At 42.2% G+C, this 25,026-nt stretch overlaps 1 protein-coding gene and 1 non-coding gene across 2 annotated transcripts in view; one reads left to right on the top strand and one right to left on the bottom strand.

Moving 5' to 3' along the window:
• LOC124546785 overlaps positions 1 to 12,203 on the top strand; it is a 34,749-nt gene extending 22,546 nt beyond the window's left edge. Inside the window, exons 8-11 of the mRNA XM_047125066.1 lie at positions 1,271 to 1,409; positions 3,916 to 4,065; positions 6,223 to 6,380; positions 12,029 to 12,203. Of these exons, the coding sequence (XP_046981022.1) occupies positions 1,271 to 1,409; positions 3,916 to 4,065; positions 6,223 to 6,380; positions 12,029 to 12,203 (622 nt within the window). The remainder of the gene's footprint in view (positions 1 to 1,270; positions 1,410 to 3,915; positions 4,066 to 6,222; positions 6,381 to 12,028) is intronic.
• A 12,465-nt stretch (positions 12,204 to 24,668) lies between these two features.
• On the bottom strand, positions 24,669 to 24,742 carry Trnat-ugu. The gene has a single exon. It is a non-coding gene; the product is annotated as a tRNA-Thr (tRNA).
• Between the last annotated feature and the right edge of the window lie 284 nt (positions 24,743 to 25,026).

Here is a 25,026-nt window from a genome sequence, read left to right as displayed (position 1 = left end):
GCATGCATTATATTGTACAAGTGCCGGATGCCAGTTTGTGAGATGGAGTTCCGTGCCAGGTGCACTTGGTCGGTCAATACACGGACGACTAATGCTGTTTGTGGAAGGCACTGGGGTTGTTATCGAATGAAGTCCCCTATGAGTTCGACTGGAGACAGACCTGCTGATCGAGCGAGCAAAATGTCGACAATCTGTAGAGCATGTTGGGTTACAACAGCGGTATTTGGGCGAACTTTTATCCTGTTGCAAAAGACCCCCTTGGATGCTCTTCATGAACTGTAGCACAACAAGTCGAATCAAGAGACTAACGTAAAAATTTACAGCCAGGGTGCGTGGAATAACGACGGGATTTCTCCTGCTGTCAGGCGAAATTGCACCTCAGAGGATAACTCCAGGTGTAGGTCCAGCATGTCTAGCACGAAGACGGGTTGGTTGTAGGTCCTCAACTGGTCTCGTTCCAACCAACACACGGCCATCACAGGCACCGATACAGAAACAGCTTTCATCATAAAACACAACAGACGTCCACCCTGCCCTCCAGTGACACCACTGAAGTCGCAGGTGGTTGTCGTTTGGGCTCAGAGGAATGCACGCTGCAGGGAGTGTGGCTCGGAGCTGTCCTTGAAGTAACCGATTTGTAACAGTTCATTGTGTCACTATGGTGCCAACTGCTGCTCATATTACTGCTGCAGATGCAGTACGATGCGCCAAATCCATACGACGAACAGGATGGCCCCCCGGAGCCCGGTCTTCTTGCTACAGTACATTCTCGTGACCATCGCTGCCAGCAATCACGTACAGGGCCACATTCCAGCCAGGTCTTTCTGCTATGTAGCAGAAGGAACTCGTAACCCTATTACACCACCTCGTTCAAATTCATTGTTTATAATGTCATCTCCGTCGCCACAGAGGTATTCTTGACAAACGTCAACTCTCCACGTCCAGTCTCAATGCTCACGACTGTTGCAGCGTGTATTAAAAGCAAACTTGATTTGCATCCTCATAGCTGCGCTATTAAAACAACTCTAATGCGACTGGCGTTAAATTTGTATAGATGTAATCTTTCAAATGTAGAAACAGCCTACCAACTTTCGTTTACGTCGCACAGTTCCTTCTTGGTGTTTTAATTTTTTTCGTAAGTGTAACAAGCAGAAATGGTAAGAAAAATCAGAATATGTATCGTTAATGTATTAATTACTGTTGATAAATCATAATGGCGGAGGAAGAATTTTCACGGGCAGTCTTAATACACTAACCTGGTCCACCACAGGGCCCGCGCTCTCTCGCTGTCTTTCAACGCTAACGCGTACGTGGATGCAGTGCTGGAGCACGTGGCGGCGCTGGTGAAGAAGATGGGCCTGCAGAAGCTGCCCATACCGCTGGACCTGCAGTTCTCTTTCTCCAGGGAGGTCAGTGCCAATTATGCTCACTGTGCCGCTATCTCCATCCGGTAATGTTGTAGCCTGGATGTGTCTCACAATGTTCAAATGTGTATGAATTGCTAATGGACCAAACTACTGAGGTCATAGGTTCCCTTAAACGCACTACTAAAACTAACTTAAGCTAAGAACAACACATACACACACCCATGCCCGAGGGAAGACTTGAACTTCCGTCGGGTGGAGACGCGCAGTCCGTGACATGGATGTGTCTCATTCAATTACAAATAGACATGCTTATTATCACGTTCAGATAAGAATGTAATTTCTTTAATTATTTTAATTTTTACACTGCATAACGACTAGTTTCATATATAAGCAAAACCAAAATACGAAAACTGATGACATAATATATAAGGGGTAATCAAATGAAAAAGAGACAGATATAAAAAAATAATTTCGCTACTTACAAGAGCTATTTTGTTCCAACCTCTGATCGCTCACAAAATTAAAACGGTAGTGAAAGTCCGTTAAAGCTCAGCGCAGATGCATTGCGCAGTGTCTCTAGTATTCCTGTCACCACCTCACGTGTTTGTTTTTAGTTTTGAGCGCACAGTGAGCTCGCAAAGATGCCTGGAAAATAGTGTCCGCAGCCATGTGTGCCGTCTGCTCAGCGGTTTCGCCTGCTTTCAGTAGCACACATAACGTAACTGTCACGTGTTTCCTTCTTTATCAGTGGTAATTACCCTGTTTCCTACCGCCCACTAGTGGGCGTTCCTGCTTTCGTAGTGGGCAGAAGGCGTTAAGAGTTTTGAAAGCTTTTTCATTAGATGCCATAAAATTTTGACGCAATGCATATTGTTTGTAATTATTGTGATATACTGTATCTTGCTGTAATTTTGCTTCCTAAATTTTATAAAGTAAAGTTACTCCCTAACTATAATTCACCATTGCGGCGGAACAGGTGGGCGGTTAAAAATTTTGCTACTAACAGGGACACAAACTTTGGCCGCTGGTAAAAATGTTTGACTATCCTTGTTCCTCATGACAATTCACGGTCGCGTAATGGAGGTGCCTAAAATGGTTCAAATGGCTCTGAGCACTATGGGACTTAACTTCTAAGGTCATCAGTCCCCTAGAACTTAGAACAGTAGGATCAATACTTAGTGGCCTTGGGCCAGGTATTACAAGATGTGTAGAAGTAACACATGTATCACATCACGCGTCACAGTCACAAAAAGAGCAAGCTAGAAGGAAACGAGTTCAACCGCAGAACAGATTTGACGTTAAAAATCAGTATGTTGCGTGGTTATTGAAGCAACACGTTTATGTTACGACAGATCACGGTTCATTAGTGAACAGCTCTCGGAGAAGTTAAATACGTCCAGTCTGCAAATCTATTGGGGCATGGAGAATACATAATATTTTGCACATATCCGTGTAGTGTCTTAGGTGGGGTAAAAATAATACGTCTGAAGTGACTTTTAAGGCATGTATAGTAGGAATTTATGAGCACAAAGTGGGCATTCTTAATATAAAAATATTTTCCGTCCTTGTTGTACAAGACACGTCATACAAAGTTTAGTAATAAGTAACGTTTTGGGTACTGTTTGTAGAAAAGTGTTGAATGGGACAATACACTATCTTCTCATTGTGTTCTGTGTTAAAACACCTATCTGTAAGACAGAGTAGAATATTCCGTATCTAGCGTGAAACACCGAACTATAATAACGTAAAATGGATACCGAAAGTGAAACAAACAGATACACTCTTTGGAGAAGGAATAATCGTAATCAATGTCTAACGTTTTTTTCTGCGCTTAAAAACCTGAACAATGTTGAAGCAGAATAAACGCAAAGTTTACAAATAAGAACTCACCTTTAATAGGAGAGCAGGTGAAAAATAAAACTGTACACTGACATCTACACTAACAGCTCCGGTTCAGACGTGAGCAAAAAGCTTCTTAAATTAAAAATTCTTCTCAGAAAACCATACAGTACTGAAATGTGAATGCTGGGAATTCCTTCAAAGAAGAAACCGTTAGTATTTCTATCGGAGTATAATATAAGCATATTATTTAACCTCTGATGCTGAAGCTTATGTGTCGAAATACTACGAATTATTAAAATTAATTAATAAGTTCAATAAGATGAGACTGTTTACTCCTACGAAAGCCTGTTGTAGCCATTTCAGATAATTAACTGCACCGATAATATATGAAATTATAAGTTGCAAAGCAGAAATATGTCACAGAAGCACAAGGATAGCACATAAGAGAGACATTGATGAGACGTGTAGCCATCTGTGTCTACTCGTAGCTAATTTTACCTGAGCCAGAGATGCGAGGATCGAAAGATAAATTAAAATGCACGACACAGACCACTGAAAGACTTTTCTGTGGAATGCATGAAGAAATAGGGAGATGCCGCAGTAACAAAATGAGGAAATCAATCTAGTCTTACGAGTAGTATGTGAAAAATGTAATAGTAATAAAATAATTTGAAACAAGTTTGTTACAGTGTTTTTTAATTTCCAGATTCTGTGGATTACTTGGCACGGTTCGCTAGCTGTTGACGGTCTGTGGATCAAGAACCTCGTGAACCTGCGGAGGAAAGACGACATCAGCCTCGCCTATGAGGGGCTCGGCGTCACCGTCTTTGGATCTCTGGGCATCGCTGACCTGCAGGTACGGTGGAGGGCAATGTCCTGTTTTCAGTAACGCACGGATTTTGGCTTCTCCTTGTTAGTCCCACAGACTCGCAGAACTGAAATGTTCTAATCGAGGTCCGGCTGCGGATTGGATCCACTTAATGTTGCAAAGACGGTGGATGCTGTAATAGCATTATGTCTACTTGCGCAAGCTGCTTCTCAGGGAACATGAAACACGACGGAGAAGGTGAATACTTTTGATCTGGATATAATCAATCGGTTCACATTTCATCAACTTCTCGAACTGAAAGAACAGGTACCCAATCACTTTGCCTTAAACTCATGACAGAGTTACTTATTGTTAAAAATTGTAATCTGCGCGTTGTCTTGGCAACTACAACATTTAACTGAGCTGCATAAGCTCAGACTTTCGCCCTACAGTTATTCTATCAATCATCTTCATGTTTGAACACAATCCCATGTGTCATGATGACTGGAGCGAAGCGTATCTTGTCTGTTGAGATTCAGAGGGGCATCTAAACCCATCAACAAGGGGGACTAGAATGGCAAATAAATTTCGGAGTGACTACGTGCCGATGGAATTTCAAACAGTGTTTATAATTATCAAATTCGAAGCGCGTGTGCAACAGTACAGTTTGTGACGTAGAAATTCATATTTTAAGTGCAATTAGTTACAAATGACTTTCAATAATGGATACTACGACGAATCACTTAAAATAAAATCGGTTAGTCTGGTAAACAGCAACAATTCTGTCTGCCTTAACTACGTTTTACTTTCTAAAATAGCAGTTGGTGCCTTAAGGTGGAAAAGCGCTCGTTGTTAATATTCTATTACACATTAAATCTTACTAATATTTTTGCTCCATGGTGGTATTATTGTAGTTCTTTTTCCTTGAGTTATTCATCTTTTTATTGAAAACTTCTTGTTTACTGAAAACTTTTATTCATTCGAGACCATTAAGTTCCCTTTACTTTATTCCATTTACATTCTACGAAACGAGTCCTACATCATCTTGACCCTAAAATTTCTCATTCTTCAAATTTTCTACTGCTATCTGACAATCACACAACAGAATGTTTTTTTTTCTTTTTAATGGAAACATTGTTTCAGATATAAAAATCAAAGAATGAGCGTAATTTTTTCTTAGTAGCTTCGAGATGGCGTTGTGATTGAGGCACTCCTGTTCGAGAAGTCCGTTTACCTGCCTTCATTACAGCGGTTTGCATAAATAACCTCATTGTTTTGCCAGTATGGTTTCCCCAACAACATTACAGCTTCCATAATGAGTTTTGCACTTCGTAGGAGCTAGGATACTGTTGCATCAGTGGAGCAGCCTGAATGCTCACCTTGGATGATCGAATGGAACAAGGTGAATCCTAATCTGTGCATGGATAATTCAGGCTGCAAGACTCTCGGTCAAGCATACAGTTTTAACGTAAAGAAAGACTAAGGCTGACAACCTATTCGTAAGTAACAATACCAGTGCTTCTTATCGTCCTTTCCTCAGAACACTAAATAAACTCTGTTCTTTTTTTGTACTCCCTCTTTCTATTAATATTTCGTTCATTGTTATCACTGTCCCTGAAGCATTATGAAGAAATAGAAATATCTATAATTAATAGATGATCGATCATGGCAACGTGGAAGAACGACGTTAGTAAGCTGTTAATGAATCTGCTTTTCAATTAAGCCAGAGTCGAACATGCGATTATACGTGTCATATGTGGATTCTGTTAATGTTCTAGTTGAACACATCTGTTTTGTATCATTCACTCCTCTTTTACCAAGCCACTAATGGAAATTACACATTTTCATTAACGTTTGGCAAGTGATTAAAGTTTATACAGAAACCATTTGCTTTTTGCAGAATCGTCACTCCATCGAGATTCTACACAGTAACCTTCGGCTTGCTCACTAATGACGATCACTGCACGATCACAGTCTTAGAAAAAATATGTTTTAGGAACACAAATCCTTCATGATCAGTAGCGCTGCTGTCCTCCTTATGTAGCTATAGTCCATTTTACGAAGACAGTGCTGCTATTGTGCTGCCGGTTTTCTTTAGCTTCGAGACTGATACGAAGTTATTTAGGAATTAAAACTACCTCGTTGTCACTCGTCGAATCCAAACGTTATTTTAAGGCCTAATTGGCACTTTCGTTTGTTCTGCAGGTGGGCCTCGACCATTACGAGGTGGACTTCATGGGCCTGGGACCCAACGGCTCCATATCGGCCACCATCGGCTCCGCCTCGGCTTCACTCAAGGCCAGCGTCAACCTCATGTCGGGCATCGCTCCCACGATCGAGAAGCTCAGCATCGACTACTTCGAGTAAGCTTGTTGCCCCGTAAAGAATTCCTGCTCTGCGCCAGCCTCTTCATCTCAGGGCAGCATTTGCACCCCATGTCCTCAGTTATTTGTTGGATGTGTTCTACTCGCTGTCTTTAGTTTTTACTCTATACAGTTCTCTCTGGTGCCATGGAGGTTATTTCGTGATGTCTTAATACACCATACCCATTTTTCTTGTGAATGTCTTCCATATGTTCCTTTCTTCGCAGAATCCGTGGAGATACTACTCATTCTTTATCTTGTCATTCAATCTAATTCTGAACATTTTTTTGTAGCTCCATGGCTCATACTCCTCTATTCTCTTCTGTTCCGGTTTTCCCAGTGTCCATGATACACTGCCATACAATGCAGTGCTCCAAATGCATATTCTCAGAAATTTCTTCCTCAAATTAAGGTATATGTTTCATACCACAATTTTTATAGGGGTACCATCTTTGATTAGTAATCAAAATGTCCTCGGTCCCGGGTTCGAAATACACCACTGGTTAAATTTTGATTAATAATCAGCATTGGTGGCCGAAGACTTCCGGTATAAGAAGTCACCATCATCCTACCTACGGCTTTGTCAAACAAGGTGGAGGAGCGGACAGCAGGGCACTCTCTTCTCCTAGGTGTGGGAAACTGCCCCTAAAGGCGGAACAATCAGCAATGATCAACGACAGGAGGATGCAGAAGGCAATAGAAAACACTGCACTAAAGATACGTAACGTGTATCCCCAGTACATGTGACCTGTAATTAAAAAGGTGTCATGATGATCTCTCCATTCGGATCTCTGGGAGAGGACTGCCAAGGGGGACGTTACTATGACAAAAGGTTTAACAACCAACGGAGGGATAACGTTCAGCGAATCGGGGCGTGGAAAGTCAGAAGGTTGAACGTGATAGGTATACTGTCTCCCTAAATAAAGAGACTTATTTCCGACAGTATACAGTAGGACTTTATAATATAATAAAAATATATAATAATGAATGTTAATATATATGGAAATAATGAGATTAATTTTTCGGCGCTAGGACAAGCAGAATAAGTTGGGCTATACCTGCGAATGGGTTCATACGTATTGGTTCATATTAGTTCTGTATGGACGAAATATTCTTTCTCTTGTTGTTGGTTTATGCTTACCAATTAATAATACGAGTACTACGTCCCATCGCCGTAGCCACCTACAAATTCTTCACCGTGTCCATCATTCCCTTTGTAATCGGATCTTCTATGTAATTCCGAAGCATACGGGTGGGCTTCTTGAATTCTTCTATATTACTGTACTACTTGGAATAATAACTCAATTTTTCACTGGTGAAAATACGAATGTATTACTTCTTCTACACAGATCAAAAATACAGATTTTTTACTTGTACTCTCAACTTAAAATTGCTCCCGCTGATCACGCTCTAAATTAAAGTGCGTTCCTCTTACCGAGGAACAGGAAAAAGGTCTTATGCTTTTTAACATTTTAAATAAAAAATACGTGACGGTAGGCGCAGGCTCTACGCTGGGCTACCGCTTCTCCTTTTGTCTTCGCCTTCAAAGAAAACGAAAACATAAAAGCAAGAAATGCAAAAGTTACATCACATAGGGAAACTAGCAAATCTATGAATTGAAATGGAAAGAAGACAGGTATTTCTGGTCAAATGAGCAGAGGGTAATGTCAACAGCAGCAGAAAATGGTATAACGGGAGTAGAATTCGTTGTGAACAGGGAGGTAGGGAAGAGAGTTTGTTACTGCGAACAGTTCAGTGATACGGTTATTCTTATCAGAATCGACAGCGAACCAACACCGACAACGGTAGTTCAGGTACACATGCCGACATCGCAATCTGAAGATGTAGAGTTAAAAAAAAAGTATGCCGGCCGGAGTGGTTGAGCGGTTCTAGGCGCTAGTCTGCAACCGCGCGACCGCTTAGGTTAGTTAGGTTTAAGTAGTTCTGAGTTCCAGGGGATTGATGTTAGTTAGGTTTAAGTAGTTCTGAGTTCTAGGGGACTGATGACCTCAGACGTTAAGTCCCATAGTGCTCAGAGCCATTTGAACCATTAAAAAAAGTATATGAGGATATTGAAAGAGTAATACAATACACAAAGGGAGATGAAAATCTAATAGTCATGAGGGACTGGAATGCAGTTGTAAGGGAAGGTGTAGAAGAAAAGATTAATAATTAGCGAACTAAAATAATTAAGAGAATTTGGGCTTCGGACAAGGAATGAGAGAGGAGAAAGATTAGTTGAGTTCTGTAATAAATTTCAGAATCACAAGAGGAGGAGGTATACTTGGAAAAGAACGCGTGAGACGGGAAAATTTCAGACAGAGATTTAGAAATCAGATACTGTATTGTAAGGCGTACCCAGGAGCAGGTACAGACCTAGATCACACTGCAGCAGTGATGAAGAATGGGCTGAAGTTTAAGAGGTTACTGAGGAAGAATCAATCCGCAAAGAAGTGGGATACGGAAGGACCAAGGACTGAGTATATGACCATAGGAAGAAAGATCCAAAACTCTCAAAATTTAATTGTGAACCACACCAGCTATAAATATGTGAAAGAGTTCAAATATCTTGGATCAATTTTTACAGAAGTAACATCAACCAAAGGAGAGACAAAAGCACGGTTGCAGGCGGGAATCATATACTATCACTCTCTAGACCCTATATTAAAATGTTGAAATGTTTCTGAACAACTAAAGCTACAATTGTATAAGATATTAATAATGCCAGTAGTACTTTATGGTTCTCAAACTTGGAGCGCTGGAAAACAACACCTTATCTGCCTGCTTACATTTGAAAGGAAGATCCTCAGGAAAATATTTGGAACAGTCCGAGATCAGATTACCGTAGAATGGAGAAGACGCCAAACCACAAAATTAGAAGACCTTTACAAGAACCCTAACATGTTGGGAATGATGAGAACCAAAGACTGCAATGGGCTGGACATGTAACTAGAATGGAGGCAACAAGCGGCTCCAAAATTGCAATGGACTGGGTCCCGTCAGGTAGCAGACCAGTGAGAAGACCTAGAAAGAGGTGGATCGATGGAGTGAGTGAAGACTTGTTGCAGCAGGGAGCCACGGAAAACTGGAGACAGGTAGCAGAAGACAGAGGCAGATGGAGAGCTCTAACTGTGCTGGCGCGCGGTCCACTGGGTCTGATCACGTGAATCAGTGAAGGAATGACGAGACGCGCTTGAAGTTCTCTAAGGATATATATACAGCAGTAAGGAATAGCTCATTAGGTAGTATGTTCATTTGATGAGGAATGAACATCTCTTAAAAGAGCCATCACAGAAGTTGGAAAGAGAAACATATGTACAACGAAAATAACTGCGAAGAAATCATAACTAACAGAAGAAATACTTCGGTTGATCGATGAAAGGCGGTGGTACAAAACTGTGCTGGGAAACTCAGAAGTGCAATTCGCTGAGGAATGAGCAATTAGGAAGTGCAGGGAAGCTAAAACGAAATGCTTGCATGAAAAATGTGAAGAAATCGAAAAAAATGATTGTTGAAAGGACAGTCTCAGCATACAGGAAAGTCAAAACAACCTTCTATGACATTAAAACAAGGGTGGTAACATTAAGAGTGCATCGGGTACTCCCCTGATAAATGCAGGAGAGAGAGCGGATAGGTGGAAAGAGCTCACTGAATTCATCTATGAGAGGGAAGATTTGTCTGATGTGATACAAGAAGAAACATAAGTCGACTTTGAGGAAGGGGATGCAGTATTAGAATCAGAATTTAGAAGAGCTTTGGAGGACTTAACATCAAATAACGCAGAAGGGATACCAACATTCTATCAGATTTCCTAAAATAATTGACGTTTGTGTGTAGAGTCTCGCGACATACTATCTGAGTTTCGGAAAAATGTCATCGATATAATTTCGAATATGGCAAGAGCTAACAAGTGCGAGAATTATCCCTCAATTAGCTCCGGCTGATAATGGAAGCAAGACTAAAGAAAGTCAAGACACATTCATAGAAATACTGAGATCCACACAGAGTGCAATGGGTGGTCACAACCATGAGACACTTAAAGTATTAGATGAGTTTTGATTTATAGGGAGCACTCTGTGTGGATCTCAGTATTTCTTTTGAACGAGTTTAGCATTTTGCTGGATGCAGAATATTCACGCTGTTGCAGCGGCAAGACGATGTAATAACTCAGCATAGTTCGAAGTAGAGAGGACATAAAATGTAGGCTAGCAATGGTAAGAAAAGCGTTTCTGAAGAAGAGAAATTTGTTAACGTCGAGAATATGTTTGACTGTCAGAAAGTCGATTCTGAAAGTATTTGTGTTGCCATGTACGGAAGTGAAACATGGATGGTAAATAGACAAGAAGAGAATAGAAGCGTTCGAAACGTGATGCTACAGAAGATTGCTGAAGATTAAATGGGTTGATTACGTAACTAATGAGGAGGTACTGAACAGAACTGGGAAGAAAAGGAATCTGTGCCATAACTTCACTAGAAAATGGGATCGGTTGGTAGGACACGTCCTGAGGCATCAAGGGATCATCAATTTAGTATTGGAGGGAAACGCGGGGAGTAAAAATCGGAGACCGAGGCATGAATACACCAAACAGATTCAGAAGGATATAGGTTGCAATAGTTACTCGGAGATGAAGAAGCTTGGACAGGATAGAGTAGCATGGAAAGCTGCATCTAACCAGTCTCTGGACTGAAGACCGCAACAACAACAACAGGTAGTGCTTGCTTATCTTCAGACTTCTGTATCTTCATGTACATACTTTCTTCATATATACACTGACTTCACTTCTAATTTCTCTTATAACCACGTCCCTTACGCGATAATTGCTTTGGAAGCAATAGAATCATTCTCCTGTCAGCTGGAGAAGCTGGTTCTCTAGATTTTCTCAGTAATTCTTTTACCTTACAATGAATTACATCAAAAATATAAAATATTTCCAGCGACTGCTTCGTCAGTGTGACGTAACGTCTTTTAGTTTCCTTAACCTGTCGGATATACCTGGGTGCATAATTTAGATTCTTCGTACCTACCCATGACCCTCTTGCTATCTTCCAGAACTTCGCAACAGATTTATGGCACCTGCATGCGTGTTGCGTATACAGGCTGTTAATATAAGTGTCTATACTTTGAGAGGTGGCAGTAACCACCAAAAGCAAGAAGAATGGTCTGATGAATATGGGCTGTAGATTGCATACGGTAAGAGCTATGGGCACTTGATAATTTTCGATACTGTGAGACGCATCTCTTCCACAGCAAGCTCTTTGAGTTCCAAGGTTTAGGGGACAAGAAACATAGACCAGAGCGAGGAGAAATAAACACGGGCTCTAAATTACATACCTTAAGAGCTATGAGCACTTGTTGAATAGAAAATTTTTGTTTCATAGTATCGAAGAAGAACGAGTGCCGATACCTGTATACATTTTAGAGCCCTTGTTTACTGGACTTTTTCTGTGTTTTGGTGAGTACTGCCACCTCTCAAAATGTTCGGCACATCGTGTGTGTGTATGTGTGTGTGTGAGAGTGTCTGTGTGTGTGTGTGTGTGTGTGTGTGTGTGTGTTTGTGTGTGTCTATTAAAGGATACTGCCTACTCACTACACTTTCTGGAGATGCAGTCACAACATTCATAAGACAAATGTTTCTTTGTGTCCACAGGAACGTTGAGGTAGAGATAACAGGCCTGGGCATCCTCAACTGGCTGGTGTCGTTGATCGCCTCGTGGCTGCTGGGATTCTTCAGCGACAGCGTGGTCACCATCATCAATGATCAGCTGCACAGCTTGGCTTCCATCAGCCTCAGCGCCATCGACGCCACGCACTACTTCTACTGAGTGGCCAAGAGTTAACTCGCTTGATATCTCCACCTTACCAAACTGAATCCAAAAGACACCTTATGATACGTAATACTGTGAGCGAGAACTCTACCAATTCTGCGTCACTAGATAACGCTGCTTGTAACATTTCTTTGATTATACGCTAGTGTCGACTTCTTCAACTTAAAAATAGATTTTATCCCATTTGTCATACACACTTATGTACATGCACATGAGAATGTCTTGTAATAATTATTCCAATTTCTTTTTTTCTTCTTTGTAAAGAAATAAAACAACGTTAGCCATTTCATTGACTATTAGTTGAAACCTCTGTCTATAGTGAAAAATATTATCATCATACTGTTCATCACATAACGGGTATCAAATAATTAAACTTTAATATATTTGAAACTGATGTCAGCATTTTCAGAACGCAGAAACTCCGATGGATTTGTTACTTTCCTCGATCATGTCCAGTGTTGAGCAATGTTGTTCCAGCACAGAGCATGTGAGCAAGTAGACTGGATCTTGTGCTGTTCCCCACTTTCGGCGACAGAAATGTTCAGGCTTAGATACGTTGTAATTTCCACTTAGAAACGGCCTCCGGACGCTGTGGCAGAGCGGTTCTAGGCGCTTCAGTCTGCTATGGTTTCAGGTTCGAATCCTGCCTCGGGCATGGACATGTGTGATGTCCTTAGGTTAGTTTGGTTTAAGTAGTTCTAAGTCCAGGAGACTAATGACCTCAGATGTTACGTCCCATAGTGCTTAGAGCCATTTGAACCATTTTGAAGCCGCTTCATATGAAATCAATTATAAGTTTTACGAACAACGAAGGAGTTTTGTCACTCTCTGTCCAAACAACCCTGACCCTTGCTTGATCTCAAACCAGAAAGGTGACTGATGGGAAGTTAAGTCAGAGAACGAAGCTCCGAAGAAAGCAGTAACAAAATGCACAGAGGAAAGGAAGAGAGCCCTTGCAGAAAAAATAAGAGCAGTGTGGAAAGAAAAGGAAATAGAACCAAGAATCTTCGGGTGATCCGACAGGGTATAATCGCACACACACACACACACACACACACACACACACACATATATGTCTGTGTGTGTGTGTGTGTGTGTGTGTGTGTGTGTGTGTGTGTGTGTGTAATAATGTGCCGGGTATGACTACCACTCACACACTGAAATTTCCGAACAAACTTGATTATGTATACAAACAGTTTATCGATTTTATCGATTTCCGGAATCGAGGATATTGACAAGTATTGCCTGTTACGGACATTGATACCGCCAGGATGACGGTCCACAGGGATTCCAAGACTTAAATGAAAGTTTAAATTTTAATTTGGAAGTCGGATAACAAATGAGAAAAGAAATATTTTTCGTCTCACATATAGCTACAAATAACCATTGTTTATTTGTACTGTAAAACACTGCTTCTTGCCAGATTTCGTGATTCTAAGTCAACGGGTTTTTTTGAATGAGTTTCCCCGTACCAGAATACTTTATATGAATTGCCGTAACTTTTCATTGGATTGACTCATAAGCTTAAAAAATTTATACCGCTAAGGTACAGACATAATTTTAAAAAATTTGTCACTAATGCCAGAATAAGCTTCAAGAATGTGGTGTGGTATAGTAAAACAAATATAAACACTTCAGAAATCTCTTGTTTAAAACTTGCTCAGAGTTTTCTTTGCTGTCAATTTCATCTTCAGACATTACCAAGAGACTGCTCACAAAGCATGCGCTGGTGGATGAGGAGTTAAATGCCGATTTGGCGGCCAGCCGGAGCTAGCCTCAGGTAAGCCGAGTGACCGGTGGGCGCGCAATTTTCGCCGGCGGATCCACAGAGCCATGGGCCAAACGACGACCACTACATAGACGAAAATATCAGATGGATATTGTATTTTCAGGGAAATTACGTTACAGACACAATAAAAATAAATATACCATAAAAATCACGGTGTTGAGATGAGCACATTACAACACTAGACTTTCTTCTACGATAAGTATTAAGAAGTTCCAATTGTTTTTAATTATGAATAACGCAATGGACAGTAGAAGTTAATATTAATTTATCCATGTTAGTGATCACATGATATGAAGTATCAAACGAAAGCTGACACAGTCAGCAAACACCAGTCTACATTTCGAATACATGATGTACACTCCTGGAAATGGAAAAAAGAACACATTGACACCGGTGTCTCAGACCCACCATACTTGCTCCGGACACTGCGAGAGGGCTGTACAAGCAATGATCACACGCACGGCACAGCGGACACACCAGGAACCGCGGTGTTGGCCGTCGAATGGCGCTAGCTGCGCAGCATTTGTGCACCGCCGCCGTCAGTGTCAGCCAGTTTGCCGTGGCATACGGAGCTCCATCGCAGTCTTTAACACTGGTAGCATGCCGCGACAGCGTGGACGTGAACCGTATGTGCAGTTGACGGACTTTGAGCGAGGGCGTACAGTGGGCATGCGGGAGGCCGGGTGGACGTACCGCCGAATTGCTCAACACGTGGGGCGTGAGGTCTCCACAGTACATCGATGTTGTCGCCAGTGGTCGGCGGAAGGTGCACGTGCCCGTCGACCTGGGACCGGACCGCAGCGACGCTCGGATGCACGCCAAGACCGTAGGATCCTACGCAGTGCCGTAGGGGACCGCACCGCCACTTCCCAGCAAATTAGGGACACTGTTGCTCCAGGGGTATCGGCGAGGACCATTCGTAACCGTCTCCATGAAGCTGGGCTACGGTCCCGCACACCGTTAGGCCGTCTTCCGCTCACGCCCCAACATCGTGCAGCCCGCCTCCAGTGGTGTCGCGACAGGCGTGAATGGAGGGACGAATGGAGACGTGTCGTCTTCAGCGATGAGAGTCGCTTCTGCCTTGGTGCCAATAATGGTCGTATGCGTGTTTGGCGCCGTGCAGGTGAGCGCCACTATCAGGACTGCATACGACCAAGGCACACAGGGCCAACACCCGGCATCATGGTGTGGGGAGCGATCTCCTACACTGGCCGTACGCCACTGGTGATCGTCGAGGGGACACTGAATAGTGCACGGTACATCCAAACCGTCATCGAACCCATCGTTCTACCATTCCTAGACCGGCAAGGGAACTTGCTGTTCCAGCAGGACAATGCACGTCCGCATGTATCCCGTGCCACCCAACGTGCTCTAGAAGGTGTAAGTCAACTACCCTGGCCAGCAAGATCTCCGGATCTGTCCCCCATTGAGCATGTTTGGGACTGGATGAAGCGTCGTCTCACGCGGTCTGCACGTCCAGCACGAACGCTGGTCCAACTGAGGCGCCAGGTGGAAATGGCATGGCAAGCCGTTCCACAGGACTACATCCAGCATCTCTACGATCGTCTCCATGGGAGAATAGCAGCCTGCATTGCTGCGAAAGGTGGATATACACTGTACTAGTGCCGACATTGTGCATGCTCTGTTGCCTGTGTCTATGTGCCTGTGGTTCTGTCAGTGTGATCATGTGATGTATCTGACCTCAGGAATGTGTCAATAAAGTTTCCCCTTCCTGGGACAATGAATTCACGGTGTTCTTATTTCAATTTCGAGGAGTGTATATTGTAACATACAGGTATGCAAATGCGCCACGGCAATAAGTCCTGCACAAGCTACACGTGGTAAGAAGGCAGCATCAGTCACATAACTGAGATAAAGACAACCTATCCCTTAGCTATCGGATGCACATCAAATGATTGTGGATGTCAAAGGCATTTACTAAAAGTTGTATTAAATCACTGCTGAAGTGCGATTAATAAAACCATGTGCACGAAAAAACATGTATCTAGGGGGCAAAAGGAAGAAGTCTCTTCCGCCTCATCGCATACTTACTTTGTAATTTTAATGTAACTATTTCATATTGTAAAACCAAATAAAAGGATGTTTAGAAATTCTTTTAGTAAGTTAAGTAATATTATGTTGTTTTGTAACGAGACGTCACAAATTAATCGTAGTAACCGTAGTTTTATTGTGCCATTATGTATTTTATTTTGTAGCATAATAACTTTAGTCTTAAAAAGCAAACATATCAACATTCAGGTACTATATTAATGTAGACGTCCAGTAAATAACAGTGTTAACTTTTTCTACACAACACCGAGAGAGTGACGCATTGGGTAGCACACTGGTCTCGCGTTCGGGGCGACGATGGTTCCAACCCGCGTCTGGAAGTTCCGATTTAAGTTCTCCGTGATTTCCCTAAATCGCTTCAGGCAATTGCCGGGATGGTTCCTTTGAAAGGGCACGGCCGACTTCCTTCCCCATCTTTCCCTACTCCGACGAGACCGGTGACCTCGCTGTTTGGTCCTCTCCTCCGAAATCAACCAATCAATGTACATAACTTGTAACAGCGGTTAAATAGTACGATGTGAAATTTAAATAAAACGCTGGCCTATTTTCACGTTACGTTAATATTCGGGTAGTTGGCAATGAAGTACTTGTTTCGACCGTTCATATTAAGTGACTATGAGCTAGAAGACAGTGTTTGATTCCAAGCGCGGTCTACAGTCCAGGCGGTACAATGTCACGCAAAAGTAATACCCGTTTTGATACATCAAAAATTGTAATTTTTCACGCGAAAGGTAAACCATATAGACAAACTGCTGCCACGCTGAGTGAGAATGCAGAAGGAGATACCGTCAGATGATTATAAAACGAGGTTCTATACCTCAAAAGGGCCATCCTAAGAAGCTGGAGTCGAGTACGAAAAGGAATGTAATATGAAAAATAAAGAAGGATCTTACACTCAGAGCACCCAGATTACCAAGTGAACTTCTAGACGAGACCAGAAAGAAGGTACATCTCAAAAGATTCTCAGAGCATTGAAAGATAGTGGGTACAATGGAAGAGTGGCTAGGAAGAAACCGTACGGGAAAAAGCAGAATCGAAAGAAGAAAATGGAAATAGCCAAAGAGTTTACTACGAGGGGAGAAACATGATAGATTCTTCTGTATGGCGAAGATCACGGAAATCGAAGAGCCGCTCGTCACCTTCATCAAGGTCGCTGTGCACGTTTGTTCCATCGATTACCCTTTTCAGCACAATTACGTAATGGTTTCGAGAAAGAGGCACCTTCACCGGCAGTAGACGAGACTGTGGAGTTCGATGGAGACGTCGAACACCTGGACCATAAGAGAGTGTACTGCATCATATTGAAGAGAATCCGTCAACGAGAAGACGGGCAAATGCGCGTGCAATGGACGGTACTTCCAGCACCGTCTGCTATGACCAACACCACCTCCAACACTCCATACCACCTCACAGACACATCAATGAGGCTCAAAACAGATGAGAGAGGTATGATAGGCGACAAAAGACAGTACCTAATCCGACGTCAAGACCCCCCTCCCCGATAACTACCCTGTTGAAAACCTACCTAGCAAACATGTTTTCAGACGGCTGTAACACAGAAACAGTATATTTCTGGACATGGTTTCCTATTCAAAGTAATATATACTCAATCCCCTTAACAAGTCCTAGAAACTTGTAACGGGAATTTCCGAACACCCTTTATATATTTGTCACAAAAATTTGTATTCAAGTTATTAACTGTGAAAAGTGTGCGAATATTAAAGTAACGTGAAAACAGAACCGAGGTTCATTTAAATCTTATTATTAAAGAACTTTTACAAGTTATGTCAATAAAGTTTATGTAATTATTTACAGGCTCAATATAATAGGCCTACTTGGTTATGTTTTAGTTTGTTTTGGTTCAAATGGCTCTGAGCACTATGGGACTCAACTGCTGAGGTCATTAGTCCCCTAGAACTTAGAACTAGTTAAACCTAACTAACCTAAGGACATCACGAACATCCATGCCCGAGGCAGGTTTCGAACCTGCGACCGTAGCGGTCTTGCGGTTCCAGACTGCAGCGCCTTTAACCGCACGGCCACTTCGGCCGGCCTTAGTTTGTTTTATTAAGAATAAAGTTATGATGCTACAAAGTAGTGTCGGAGTATTAACGTTTTTCACTGTATATCCGTGGAAATAGCCTTGATTTACGATGGTGGTCATTGTTCCGACATTTAACAGGCACTCAGTGGTATGGGACCTCACAGAAGCATTTAAGGAAGAGTAGCAGTGTGCGTACCGTCTTTAGTCTTTTCTTGGTTGCCTGTCATTGTTCGGCGTTGTCGTCTTTTACGAGCGGATATTCTCGACGGCAGTCGAGATAGTCTGGGCTACGAAGGAATTGCGCTAGTGAAATACTTTAACTTATCATCTAACTTAGAATATTTGATAGTGGTTTTTGGTCACTGAGTTTGAGTGTTTATACGAAATTTAAGTTTACTTGTAGGTCTAGAGGAGGCTGAAATTTTTAATTATTTTGCTCCGGTTAATATCGAAACTCCCTTGTAATAGACTTCCTTTCCATTTTTTTTAGTTGATTATGTAGTTTTATATCGCAGTTAATCTCAGTCAGACAAAGAGCGTTTGTTTTCGAATCTTATTATTAGTGGGCTGTTAGATAAACATTGCTGCCACGTGTTCCATTTCGTTGCTCTGTTGCACTGCGCTAACGCTTATTTATCTTTGTTTTGATTTGAATCGGCAGTTGTGTTAGTCCACGAGTCACAAATGTGTGAAATATTTTCAATATATACCGATGGGCCAAAACACTTGGACCACCTGTTTAACAGGGCATGTGTCTTTTTTTTCAAACACAGTATAGCAGCGATTCTGATACGCATGGATTCTACAAGTTCTTGATAGATTTCCAGAAGCATGTGGCGCCGCTCGAGCGGTCTCAGGCGCTGCAGTCATGGACTGTGAGGCTGGCCCCGGTGGAGGTTCGAGTCCTCCCTCGGGCATGGGTGTGTGTGTTTGTCCTTAGGATAATTTAGGTTGGGTAGTGTGTAAGCTTAGGGACTGATGACCTTCGCAGTTAAGTCCCATAAGATTTCACACACATTTGAACATTTTTTTGAAGTATGTGGCACCAGATGTCTACTAACAGGGCCCTAAATTCCCGCAAATTACGGGACGGCGGTATGTGGGCCTGCAGCTGACGCCAGATATGTGTTGCAAAGAGTACCGATCACGGACATTTTCCGGCTAAAACACGAATGTGTGTTCAGTGTCACGCTCCTCAAACCACAGCAGCACGATTCCGGCCTTGTGTCGCGGAGAGTTGTCGCTATCTGAGAAGACTTCAACCACGTCCACAATAACGTTCACGTGGTTCACCACCTTCATGGTGTCTTCTAGTAAAATCAGAATCCCAACTTGATGTACCCTAAAGCATAGTTACATTCTCTCCGGCCTTCATCTGTGGTACGGTGCATGTTTCAAGCAGCTATTTCCCTGGATGACAACGTGTTAGGTCCTCAACCATCGACCTGGTGTAACAATAAATGCGATTCATTCGACAGGCGACACGTTTCTATTGATCCACGGTGAAAACTCAGTGACGCTGCGCCCACTGCTATCGTGACTGACGATGTCGTTGTGTCAATACAGGGACACGTAAGGGTTGGGTTAATACAGGGACACGTAAGGGTCGTGTGATGTGAAGCTCCATCGTCAACAATGGACTATGCGGACTGTGTGGTCCGAAACACTTGTACCTGTAAGAGCAAGATCTGCCACAGATGGTATCTATCCTGGATTACACAGTGACGGGAAACTCCGACCTCTACGTTTTGCGATGAGACTAGGACGTCCACTACCACCTGGCATTCGCCTTATTCCATCACTTTCCATAGATGCTCGCGACAGGAGTACGCAAACAGCCGACCATCTTCGCTGTTTGAGAGATTCTCATTTCTAGCGGTAGCGCCACAATAATGTTTCCTTTGTTAAAACCGCTTATGTCAGTGCATTTCCGCATTTGTTGCCCGTAACTTTGTTATAATGACTGCCCATTTGTCTCTCTTCCGCTTACATTCTTTCCTTACTGCGTCATTTTCCCGCAGCATCACCAGAAGGCATTCAACCTCGCGGTCGGCAGTGGTCCTGTTTTATCGGTATTCCTTTATTACATTTAAACAACAGGCATTTAGTTTTGATAACATTATTAATGCTATTGCATTTACCTCCGCATTTTATTTACCTGTAAATTGTTTGTCTACCGTCTTCTGTGTTTCAGAAATAATTTGTAAGCGTATCGAGCTAGAAAGTCACAAAACTGTACCAGCAGTTATGGGAAATAAATCAAACTGAATTAAAGTCAAACCTCCGGAATTTTGCAGATGATTTTGTAGTACTTTAAGAAAATGTAACGGGAGCAATGAGTGAAATAAATATTCTGGGAAGTACAGCGAAAAGAAAGGCTCTCGGAATTTAAGGTTACAGAGCAGAAGTTCATGGAAAATATAAAAATTATATCAAAATACATAAAAACACAAATAAGTGAAATACAGCAAGTTAGTAAATTAAAATGGAGAAGTCAGTAAATTAAAATGGAGAAACCATACATCAAGGTGAACTGGCAAAATTAGCAATAGATGTAAGAGTTAATAGAATGGAAAGAGCATCTATAACGGGAAATGCATAATTAGAAGTATGTAACTAAAACTCTGTGCCACAATGTTTATATACAGCTGGAGAGGATAGAGATACTGTGTGGTGTCACCGCCAGACACCACACTTGCTAGGTGGTAGCTTTTAAATCGGCCGCGGTCCGGTAGTACACGTCGGACCCGCGTGTCGCCACTGTCAGTGATCGCAGACCGAGCGCCACCACACGGCAGGTCTAGAGAGATGTACTAGCACTCGCCCCAGTTGTACAGCCGACGTTCATAGCAATGGTTCACTGACAACTACGCTCTCATTTGCCGAGACGATAGTTGGTTGGTTGGTTTGGGGAAGGAGACCAGACAGCGTGGTCATCGGTCTCATCGGATTAGGGAAGGATGGGGAAGGAAGTCGGCCGTGCCCTTTCAGAGGAACCATCCCGGCATTTGCCTGAGTGATTTAGGGAAATCACGGAAAACCTAAATCAGGATGGCCGGACGCGGGATTGAACCGTCGTCCTTCCGAATGCGAGTCCAGTGTGAGACGATAGTTAGCATAGCCTTCAGCTACATTTGCTACGACCTAGCAAGGCGCCGTATTCAACTGATATTGAGATTCTATTAATGTATCATCAAGAGCGATGTTCTACAAATGTGGATTAAAGTTAAGTATTCCAGAAGCTACGTACTTTTCTTTATAGCATTCATTACGTATCCTGTTTCAGACCTCACGTCAGCCTGCGTGAGTTTAAGCGCGTGCCTTTCGGCTTCCTCTCATTGTGTCTAGGCTGTCTTGTCTAGACACAACATACATGATGCCGAATTATTGGAAAAATAATGGGTGAACTACAGACTATAGATAGTTGTAAAATGAAAAGAAATTATGACATCTACCAGGATAGAGAGAAAATATTACAAATAATGGAAAAGTGAAGTTTAATCTTCTTTCGACCCCTCCAGCGAATGAATGAAAACAGGCTAAAGAAACAAATATTCCTGTATTTCTGGAAAAATGAGTTAAGAATAGCGCACAACACAGAAATAAGAAACGAGTTAGAAGGAGAAACATCAGGAAATAGTAAATAACATGAAGAAACATTTCTAAGAATAAAATATTAGCTTTAGAAGACTTTCAAGGCAGGAGAAATAAGACATCAGGTACAACATCAACAGAAGAATGGAAAAGACAATATTGGGATAAGATGCAGCACGTAACATGTGAAAGTCTCTCTTAACAGGAGGAATAACGTCTCAGAAATCCGTGACCATTTGTCATTATAACTGAAGAAAGACACCGTCTGGATCACTTCGTACGTTTACTACGATTATCGGTTACAGGTTATGCTCGGATCCAACACCTAATTACTGCGAAGTCCAGCTGTTAGCAGCGTGAAGATTGACGAACTGTGCATCCCAGTAATTAGACGTTGCATCCAGTAATAAACATCGAAACTGATAATCCTAATAAACATGCGAAGTGACCAAGACGATGTCTTCCTTCGTTTACTTGTGTTTACTTGTGCTTAGGTCGGCATTTATAAACTGTTTTAAACTTGTGATGCTTGAGACAATGAGAACCTGTGTTCTGTCTACGTTTTTGGGGTCTTACGATGTTATTTTGAGAATATCTGTGGGTTATGATGCCTGAAAACCGAAAATTAAAAAACTTTATAATCATCAGCATTTGGCGCTCTCAAGACATCTTTTACGGCATGACGAAAAATCTTCAAATTATACTTTCTTGAAGCCAGAATCCTCTATGGACACATAAAAAGGTTAGAAATCGAAATCGAATGATATTCATTACAGAGAACGAAAATTGTATAAGTAAATTCTGGTATTAGATATTTTGTTAACAACTTTAACGGCGTCAACACTAAAATCGTATCATAGGTTATTTTTGAATGGGTCCAAAACTTAAATGATTCCGGCCAATCTCATCGGAAGATCGGATTACGTATTTATCTTGCATTATAAACTTACTTATGACTGCTCTGCTAAAACTGTGTACCAGACTAATCTCTCAACCCATAATCTTGTCTTTTGCCAACATTGCCCTGCTAACAGCCACTCTGACCTCGTGTATGGGGGAGGGGGTGGGGGAGGGGGGTGGACAGTCGAGAATTCAGCTTACTGCCAATTCCTGTCCATAGTTTGCGCAAAGGCTCTCCTACGATCCTTCGGTACTAGAAACCGTGAGAGGAAAGAAATCATGAAGAATTAAGCATAACCACTGGTTCAGAGATGCTGGTAAAATGTGATGTATTACTTTTTAGCTGAGAGTTATCTTCGATAGACAAGCTGAGACATCTTGGTGGCGTCCTGGAATACTGCAATCGTTTGAGCGCTGTCTACTGATGTCTGGGCCATGATTTCGATTGTCGATCTGTTACGTTGTCACTAACGTTAATTACATGGTGTACTGCGCTAAAGAATTTAGGTAAATCATACATAATCTACTATATATGTGTTTTCGATTTATTGTGATGCCATCGTCAAGTCAATGCCCGAGCGCCCGGAAGCAGAGCTACCTGATTTATTATATCGTCCAGTGCTATTGTCGCCATGTAGTTGCCATGTAGTTATCTAGTGCGCAGAAAGCATTACCTGGAAATACCAAACAGATACGAGGAGCACGTGTTTGACCGTGGCGTATAGACGTCCGTAATTCCCTTGGCATTGTCTTTTTTATCGCTCTAGTTAAAATCACGCCTTTATCATTTAGTCCATCGGGCAGCCGGAGAAACTCTTCCTCAAGTAACAAAAGATTCTTGTGCACGAGACACGGCACCAAAACCTACACTGGTGACAGATAATCTAAAGGGCATTTACTTTATCGTCCTTTATTCGACATTATGTTACTGACAGCTGACTCTTTCATTGCATCGTTTGGGTTATCAAGTCAAGCCAATAGAGGTTAGAAGTTTACAACACTAAATAAAAAGCTATTTACATTCTACGGACACTGCCTCCACATATTTCGCCAGACATAACAAATACAAAACGAAAATCTTGTTTCCAGACAATTTCACAGAAACGGCTTTACTGTATCCTACTTCCTCTGTATCTTTCGAGTATTTACTTGCCTGCACTGCAGAGCTAGTAGGAACTGTGACGTCTATCGACAGATCATTTCTGCTTGAACTTCCCTTGCATGCAGACGTATACACCATTAGGCAGAAGTTTAGACATGCTGCTTTTATATGGTGACTGTCACAGAAATGCTGCCCGCCACGAATTTCTCTAATGTGTCAACCTCTTCATCTCAGAGTAGCACTTGCAACCTACGTCCTCAGTTATTTGCTGGATGTTTACCATTCTCTGTCTTCTACAGTTTTTGCCTTCATCAGCTACCCCTAGTACCATGGAAGTCATTCCCTGATGCCTTAACTGATGTCCTATTAGTCTGTCCCTTCTCCTTATAAGTGCTTTCCACATATTCATTGCCTCCCCGATTCTGCGCAGAACCTCCTCATTCCATACCTTATCAGTCAATTTAAGTTTCAACATTCGTCAGTAGCACCACATCTCAAATGTTTCGATTCTCTAATTTCCGGTTTTCCCCACAGCCCATGTTTCACTACCAAACAATGCTGTACTCCAGACGTACATTCTCAGAAATTTCTTCCTCATATTAACACCTTTATTTGATACTAGTATTCGTCTGTTGGCAAGCAATGTCCTTTATAACATTGCTAGTCTACTTTGATGTTCTTCCTTCTCCGTCCGTCATTGATTACATTACTGCATAGGTAGCAGAATTCCTTAACTTCCTATACTTCGTGACCATCAGTCCTGATGTTAAGTTTCTCGCAGTTCTCATTTCTGCTGCTTCTCATCACTTTCGTCTTTCTTCGACTTACTCTCAATCCGTACTCATTAGATAGTTCATTCCATTCAGCAGATCATTTAATTCTTCAATAAATGATGACTAACTGAAACCCTCAGCTGCCGACAGGTGTTGTTGATATACCTCGATGTGGACAGCTGAAAATGTGTGCCCCGACCGGGACTCGAACCCGGGATCTCCTGCTTACATGGCAGACGCTCTATCCATCTGAGCCACCGAGGACACAGATGAATAGCACGACTGCAGGGACTTATCCCTTGCACGCTTCCCGTGAGACTCACATTCCCAACTGTCCTTATAGACATTTGCCCATTCACTCACTACTCGCGCACGCTTTGGCGATACCCGTAAGAGTTTGGTCAGCCTGTGCGCATTCGCACAGACGAAGGTCAATGGCTGGGTAGCCACTAACTATATACATGTAGACAGTAACGGTTCTCGAAAGAACAGAATACTGTAGATGACCGTGTAGCTTTTCCCTGGAATAAATGATGACCAACTGAAAC

Source organism: Schistocerca americana, chromosome 1 (assembly GCF_021461395.2).
Source record: "Schistocerca americana isolate TAMUIC-IGC-003095 chromosome 1, iqSchAmer2.1, whole genome shotgun sequence".
Taxonomy (NCBI): Eukaryota; Metazoa; Arthropoda; class Insecta; order Orthoptera; family Acrididae; genus Schistocerca; species Schistocerca americana.
The sequence above is the reverse complement of the archived record's forward strand: the minus strand, read 5'-3'. Positions and strand labels throughout refer to the sequence as shown.